This window comes from Schistosoma mansoni, chromosome 2 (genome assembly GCF_000237925.1).
Source record: "Schistosoma mansoni strain Puerto Rico chromosome 2, complete genome".
In the NCBI taxonomy this organism is placed as follows: domain Eukaryota; kingdom Metazoa; phylum Platyhelminthes; class Trematoda; order Strigeidida; family Schistosomatidae; genus Schistosoma; species Schistosoma mansoni.
This window is the reverse complement of record NC_031496.1, coordinates 2,137,338-2,145,592: the sequence shown is the minus strand read 5'-3', so window position 1 is coordinate 2,145,592 and position 8,255 is coordinate 2,137,338. Positions and strand designations below refer to the sequence as shown.

At 39.4% G+C, this 8,255-nt stretch overlaps 1 protein-coding gene across 1 annotated transcript; it reads left to right on the top strand.

Moving 5' to 3' along the window:
• Positions 1-337: 337 nt before the first annotated feature.
• Smp_166390 (hypothetical protein) lies at positions 338-7,537 on the top strand (the record flags this gene model as incomplete). Its single annotated transcript, XM_018795304.1, has 6 exons — positions 338-360; positions 392-468; positions 2,100-2,140; positions 2,669-3,023; positions 7,320-7,452; positions 7,493-7,537. Exons 2-6 carry the CDS (start codon positions 404-406, stop codon positions 7,535-7,537), a joined length of 639 nt encoding a protein of 212 aa, XP_018649630.1. The 5' UTR covers positions 338-360; positions 392-403.
• Between the last annotated feature and the right edge of the window lie 718 nt (positions 7,538-8,255).

Genomic DNA, 8,255 nt, shown 5'->3' with positions numbered 1-8,255 from the left:
AAAGCGGACTGACGACTCAGTAATTACACAAAATGCACTTACATTTATTAGGGAAATGGTAACATAAAATAATTTGATATCTTTTTAAAACGACAAGTTTTTCTCATATTTAACTTTCAGATTGAATAGTATTTCCTCAGAATAAATAATGTCATCTGATTATTCAGACAAGCCGTTACCTCCTAACTGGGAGTCTCGATTGGACTCAGAGTCCGGCCTTTGGTTTGTTGTATATTATGTAATATTTCTTATCGATAACCATTTTTTTTATCTAGGTTTTATATTAATCATGAAGAAAAGACTACTAGTTGGGATGATCCACGACCTGCATATTATTCTGCTCAACAATTAGACCGTTTAGTATGATTTCATTATTATAAGTGTATTTTAGAATACTTATCGAATGGGTTTTGGTGATCGACAAGATTTAATTGGTGAATTTTTCGATATACCTGAAATTTCTCCTAAGTAATTAATTTAATTATTCTTTTATATTTTGGAATGTTTTCTTAAGTCGTATCGACTATTTTCTTGGTATTTCAGAAGCATTTTTGAGTGTAATTTTAAATATAATTTATCGTAGCACCTTCAAATAAAGGAAGAAAATTGTTATGAATATTTATCTACTCAATTGCAATTTGTCCTTTTGATGTCCTGTTGATGTTACAGTTTGCTGTTGAGCGGTAGCTAGATAGTTGAATTCACTTTTTGGCCACTGATTCGCGGGTTCGAACCCACCCCAGCTACTTCAGTTCAAGAAATCACGCCCAAATGCCCTGGTACGGCCGAGAGTGGAGAGAGTTCGCTCTCCCTCTTCAAATGCTCTCACATGGCCTCGCGTATATAGCCTCTGTCAGGGAAGTCCTACTCACTACCTTCTCTTAAAAGGGGGTGTTGTTTACGAAATTGAGAGGACGAAAAGAGAATGTCCGGCGCTTTAACCAGGTTGGTAGATGTGGAGTGTCCACCTAGGGGAGTTGGAAAACCCTGATTCCAAACCAATAGTGTACATGGGCTTCAGTATCCTGAGGGAACAAATGGCGTATGAATCAATCGTTGGTCACCGGCTACCATGGGAGTGCACCTCCTTACGATGCCCCACTGCCTTTTGGATTAGACCTTTAGGTCAAAGGCTCCGGGTATGGCCCCCTAAGAAAACCACCTGTTTCAGTCTGGGCACCTGGGCAGTATCACAGCCCTCACACTAATCGAATGAGATTTGTGTGGCGCATATGTATCTGGTGCTTCCTTGTACCAATATTTGTGTTTAAATGAATAAATAAATTATTCAGCATTATATTTTTGGTACAATATAGAATTCTCAGCACAATATATTTCAACAAGTTTCCGTTTCTTACTTTTTGATCGATCCTGGTAACAAATATTGAGTGATCGCCAGTTAAAAGTTAGCAGTCCAGTCAATCGACATCTAAATAATGTACATTCTTTTCTCTGCATACTGCCAGTAATCACGATATCTCTGATTGGGCCTTTAATAACTTGTAAAACAGAAGGTTGTAAACTTTTCAGAAACGCATCTGAATAGAATAGTTTATGCGATTAATAGCCACATTGATGTATTAAAACAAACAAAATTAGATAACTTGTTGAAATATCTAAATGGCAGGAACAGGTAGCCCAGATGTTCAAGCGGGTTCTAACTCCACCTTAGTAGTTGGGAGATAATCATTAGCACCTCTAAAAATTGCAATTCTATGTCGTCTATATTAACCTGTTATGATATCTATTATTAAAAACCAGCCTAGTATTCTTGGACACATCTTCAGTCGACAAGTCCCTGAATCAGAACACGAGTAGACAGGAACGTAATTACATTCCAAAAAATATGGTTGGATGGGAGTAAGAATCACGACAAGAAAAACGTTTATAGTTTTTATACGAGAAGGTTCTAGAGTCTTCTCTAAGTATTAACTAGCTCTGATTGGGTAGTAAATAGCTAATTAGCGTTCCCCAACACAATCTTTAATCCACTCTATGTCCCGATAACAACTTATTTGTAAACGAGTTATATGTATGCATACACGTATTTCTCCAGGAATCCAGTTCATTTAACGTTTTTAAAATTATTTTACCCATAGGTCACATAAAAATCCAAAATCTGTTAACCCTAAACCATGCGGTAAGTGTAATCTTTTTAGCTATTTGTTAATGCTTACATGGTCGCTATAGTTTATGCCAGTAATATTTTTTTTCAAAGTTGGGAGGAGGATAACATATTTATGTATAATTAACCACTCATTACCCAAACCTAGTGAACTATTGGCTACATGTAAATTTACTAGTATACAAAATAATTTCCCGACCGTAGCTGCTACCTTGGGGTGGTGGTCGGGCTTGCTTATCATGATGACCGAACCGAGCCATATTGGCAGGATCATATGTTCCTGTAGGTTCTACCGTGCCTGTTTCTTGCAAATACTAACTTTTAGCACAAGGAAAAACGTCTTTTGACATAGTGACCCCCCGAATTCGCCACAACTAATTGTTATTGTTATTATCCTATTCAGGTATTCAGCGCATCGTGATTTTCACTGTTTTTCTTGATATCAGTCTATAGCAAGAATCACTTTTCAAACTTAATATCACTATTTTAACAGTCAATTTGAATATGTATTCATTGTACGTCATTTTATTATCTTGATTTTAGATGATCGCAATAAAGATGTTCCCACTGCAAAAACACATCGTAGTCGAATTGAACCAAGCGGAGAATCTTTATCACGTAAAGATACTCATTCCAAAGGAAGAACTACTTCAACTCATCGTAATCGTGAATCAAAATCAAGTGTTTGTTCACAAAATGATAATGAATCACATCATTCATCAATTTATATTTCACCAAAAACGAATAAAAAACTCAAATATGATTCATTATCACCAAAAACATCAATAGATAATGATGATCATGATGTTAATGATGATAATGTTTTCGCTAAAGAATCAGCTAGAAAGGAGGATCCATCAAAATCAATACAAATTGATAAAGAAACACTTCAAACTAAGTAAGTAACTGACACCACTTTCCCCCACGAGAATACTTCAATAAATTATGTTTAATTTTACTTACTTACGCCTGTTACTCCCAATGGAACATAGGCAACCGACCTCTGATTGGCGATTTTTTAACGAGTTAGTTTTCTACAGGATAGGGTCGCTAACCCCATGCCCAACCCTCCTCCTTTACCCGGGCTTGGGACCGACAGTAGCCCCCGGAGGAGCTACAGGCGGAGTAAGTAATGCAGTTGTTAGGAAACGGGTACTAGGTAATGATGGCAAATCGATTGATGAAGTAGTGAAACTTCATCAGTTGAGATGGCTGGGACATGTGTTACGTATGCCCAACCACCGACTGCCTCGACGTGCAATGCTTTATGGTGTAGGAGTAGGTTGGAACAAAGCTAGGGGCGGCCAGACCAAAACATGGCATAAATCCATGAAGTCACTGACAAGTGGACTGGGCCATGTTGGTAGGTGTAGACTACCTGGTTGGGATTCGCGAGATGATAGCAATCGATGGTTAGAGACCTTGAATGACATGGCTCAAAATCGTTTGCAATGGCGAAGGTGCATCCACTCTTTGTGTTCTACCAAATTCTAATCTTCTAAATTCTTCATGTCCTTATCCTTTTTCTCTTTCCAAATTTATTTCACCGTATTATACTCCTTGAATAATATCTGCAAACCCTAATCTTTCGGATTACTGCTTATACTCTTACTACTTCTACCACTATGGGATTTGAATCGACAACTTCATCTCTGTGTTAATGTGGTATGGCAACTCGAACTGATGTACGTACGTACGAAGTTCTACGTTGTAACTGACTGACTGACAGGCGGAGTTATTTTTAATTTTAGTCAAACTAATTTGCATTATAGATCAGAAGAGGTTTTGTGGAGATTTCAATATTTTTATAGTTAAAATCATGAGTTAATTGAAGCTAGACCACCCATAGAAAACCTGGAAGCACTGGACGGCCGTTTCATCCTATTATGGGACTCCTGAGCAGTGCTCATCCACGATCCGGCCTCGCGAGCGAGATTCGAACCCAGGACCTACCAGTCTCATGATTGAGCACTTAAACGATAGATCACTGAGCCTTTGCATTAATCAATCACTGAGTAGTAAAATATATCATATTTATTCTTTAGTATTAACTGATTTCTATCAGTGAAGCTGATCAATCACCACAAGTCTGAATGACCCAACTTCATATGTACTCTATGTCTTGATTTCCGACTATAACCTTATTAAGTCGGCTCCCAGCGAACTCCAACAGAGCCTCCAGAGGCTCAAAAAGAGCTCCAACCAATCAGAGTACGACAGAACATTCTGGAGTTCCAACGTGGCATGCTACCATTGGTCAGTAGCAATTTATGTCGTTAATTGGATTGGCTAAATTAGGATGTTGATTTAACTTAAGCAAACATCTATAAATACCTACAATTTTCTGTACAAAGATGATCCTTGCAGTAAAGGTTTTCTCTGATACCCGTGTCTTCTCTCTGGTCTTCAAGTTGCTGAGTAGTGCTAGTCCTGGGGTTATCGGAATAGCTTAGGATCCGAATAAAGCGTTCAACCTACAAGACATATCAAACCTAGCATAAAGTAAGTTCGAATCACATGGAAAGTATAAATTCGTTCAAGATTGGAGGTACGCCTTATTAACAAGTACCAACTGATCTGACAAATCTACATCAGGCGAGTTCTTTCTGCCAATCGATTTCGACCACCTTACAATGGAATTATCTAAATTGTGATATTTTATCTTTAAATTAGTATTTAACACTCAGCATTTTAAAAGGAAACTGTTTCTAATAGTATGAGAAACAATTAAATGGGTCGGACGATTAATGCATGTGGAAGAGAGACAATAAGATTAGTTTTCACAAGAGAAATGTACTGTCTTGAGGAAAAGGCGACCATGTGAGAAGAAACACCACTGTTTAAATAGTATTACTGCGATCACTTGCATACAACCACTACTAGGGAAGTCCTACTCACTGCCTTCTCGCGGCGGGAGTGTTGTTTACAAAAAGCGAATGTCAGACACTTTAACCGCGTTGGTGGATATGGAGTATCTACCTAAGGGAGTTAGAAAACCCTCATTACAAACTAATGGTACATATAGACTCCAGGATCCTGAGGGAATAAATGGTGTATGAACCTATTGTTGGTGGACATCTACCATGGGACTGTATCTCCTGACGTTGCTCCATTGCCTTTTGGATTAGACCTCTAGGTCAAAGTTTCCGGGAGTGACCCCCTGAGAAAACCACGTGCTTCGATTTGGGCACCCGGTCAGTATCCTAACCCTCACACAAATCGAATGATTTATGTGGCGTATTTTTGTTTGGTGCCTTCTTGTACCAATGTTTGTGTTTAAATAAATGAATAGGGTATTTTCATGATGGAATGGAATCAATTTCTAAATTATTAAAACCTGAGAAAAGGAACACTAGACAGATAGTTTTCTAGCTAAAGTCACTAGTCTACAATGTAAAATACACATCCAAGAATCTTTACAAAAACAAGGTAATTCATTAGAAAAGGTAATGAAATTGAAATAATCAGTAAGAAAAATCAAATTAGAATAGTATCTCAAAAGTTTCTTATCATGGCTCCGTTTTGCTGAGCATAGGCTACTAACTAACTTACCAGGTATAAATTCATATCTTCCACTTCAGGCCATACTCTATTTCTGAGGACCAGAGTGATACTACTCGAAGTAGCTTGGGTGGGTTCGAACCCGCGAGTTAGTGGCCAAAAGTTGAATTCAACTATTCAGCTACTGCTCAACAGCAAACTGTAACATCAACACAGTGTAAATTAGTTTAACACTAAACATTCTAAATGAATCCTAACCATACGCTAGACGACATTGGTGTTTTTATTATGAAAATTTTTTAGTAACAACAGCAAACCTTTTAGTAAGATAATACCCCAAATGCCCTGATACGGCCAAGAGTGGGGAGAGTACACTCTCCCTCTCCAAATGCTCACACATGGCCACGTGTATATAGCCTCTGTCAGGGAAGTCCTACTCACTGCCTTCTCTTAAAAGGGGGTGTTGTTTACGAAATCGAGAGGACGAAAAGAGAATGTCCGGCGCTTTAACCGAGTTGGTGGACAGGAAGGATACACCTAGGGGAGTTGGAAAACCCTGATTCCAAACCAATGATGCACATGGGCTCCAGTATTTTGAAGGAACAAATGGTGTATAAATCAATCGTTGGTCACCGGCTACCATGGGACTGCATCTTCTCACGATGCTCCATTGCCTTTTGGATTAGACCTTTAGGTCAAAGGCTCCGGGTGTGGCCCCCTGAGTAAACCACCTGTTTCAGTTTGGGCATCTGGGCAGTATCACAGCCCTCACACTAATCGAATGAGATTTGTGTGGCGCATATATATCTGGTGCTTCCTTGTACCAATATTTATGTGTTTAAATAAAATAATAAACTATGATGTGTACACAGTTCAGTCTGGTAGATTGATTGTTTTTTGATTGGTGGCCAGTTTCACGTTTTTCTATCCCTTTAGAGTGCTGATTGAACTCTATCGATCAAGTTGTGATGTGTCCACTCGTTCGAATTAACTTAACATCATATGGTAGAAGGTGGTCTTGAGTGCTATTAGAGGTATGAGGGCAGTTATCACTTCCCGGTTGCCCACACCATGGAAGGGTTCTTCTAGAGGTACCTGAAAAGGAAATTGGGTTAGAAGTGGTCTTAATGACCTGAGAGCGTGACCGCAGTGCCCAAGGGACAACTGCTTGAGATCGGTCACACACGATCTTTTTGTGGGTAGTTTTTGTGTTAGTTTCGTACCTGTTGGGACCTTACCGCCAGAGATGGATATCCGTGGGATAAGGCGAGGTGTGCATTTTTAGGGTCAACCTTTTCTAACCCCACCCCTGCTTGTGGGAAGGCAGCATCGCTGTTATTCTGGTTGTCTGAAGGAAACACCTTACTGACGTTACACCTCTGTACAGTCAGCAGTAAGACTTCGCCTTCAGACCTTGGGTTTACTGCTTTTAGTCTTACCGCTCTTCAACCGACCTGTCTGGCATGGTAGAACCTTGGGGAATGACTGTTCCAGCCAGTGTAGCTCGATTGGCTCATCACGATAGGCAAGCCGGACCACCACGTCAAGGTAGCAGCAATGGTCGGGATAGTTGGCAAAAAAAAATTGTTTGTTTTTCCTGAAAACCATTTTTCATTCTTTTTTTAATAGTTTTTATCTAGTTTCATGTGTTGTTTTCATATTCCTTCTATTCAATCTTTAATAATTTCAACAGGTTATCGCTAGAAAAACGCCTTGATACTCCTGTTACTACTACAATTCCTACTTCTGCTGCCGTAATTCTCATTGATAACGATCCATTTCAAAAAGTTAATACTGCAGAAATATCGGTTGAAAAGCAGTCATTGGTGAGTGTTATGTAGTGTTTATCATATCATTATCTATTAGTCAGTTCATAAATTTATACATTTCCATACAGGAAAATACACATGAAGGATGGTCATTGTGTTGTTGATGATGTACCATTGGACTCCGATTTGAATGTTTAAGCGTTTTTCCTAAAACCTGAAAGTTCTGAGTGAGATCCCTAGAGAGATCGTAGGTGTGGCCCCCCAAATACCCTGGTACGACCGAGAGTGGGGAGAGTTCGCTCTCTCTCTCAAAATGCTCTCACATGGCCACGCGTATATAGCATCTGTCAGGGAAGTCCTACTCACTGCCTTCTCTTAAAAGGGGGTGTTGTTTACGAAGTCGAGAGGACGAAAAGAGAATGTCCGGCGCTTTAACCGAGTTGGTGGACAGGAAGGATACACCTAGGGGAGTTGGAAAACCCTGATTCCAAACCAATGATGCACATGGGCTCCAGTATTTTGAAGGAACAAATGGTGTATAAATCAATCGTTGGTCACCGGCTACCATGGGACTGCATCTTCTCACGATGCTCCATTGCCTTTTGGATTAGACCTTTAGGTCAAAGGCTCCGGGTGTGGCCCCCTGAGTAAACCACCTGTTTCAGTTTGGGCATCTGGGTAGTATCACAGCCTCATACAAATTAAATGAGATTTGTGTGGCGCATATATATCTCTGCTTCCTTGTACCAATATTTATGTGTTTAAATAAAATAAAATAAAAAATCGTAGGTGTGCACTTCTAAGGAGACTCATACAAGACCAAAATATCTGTCTAATCCTTTCTGGTTTTCGATGGTACA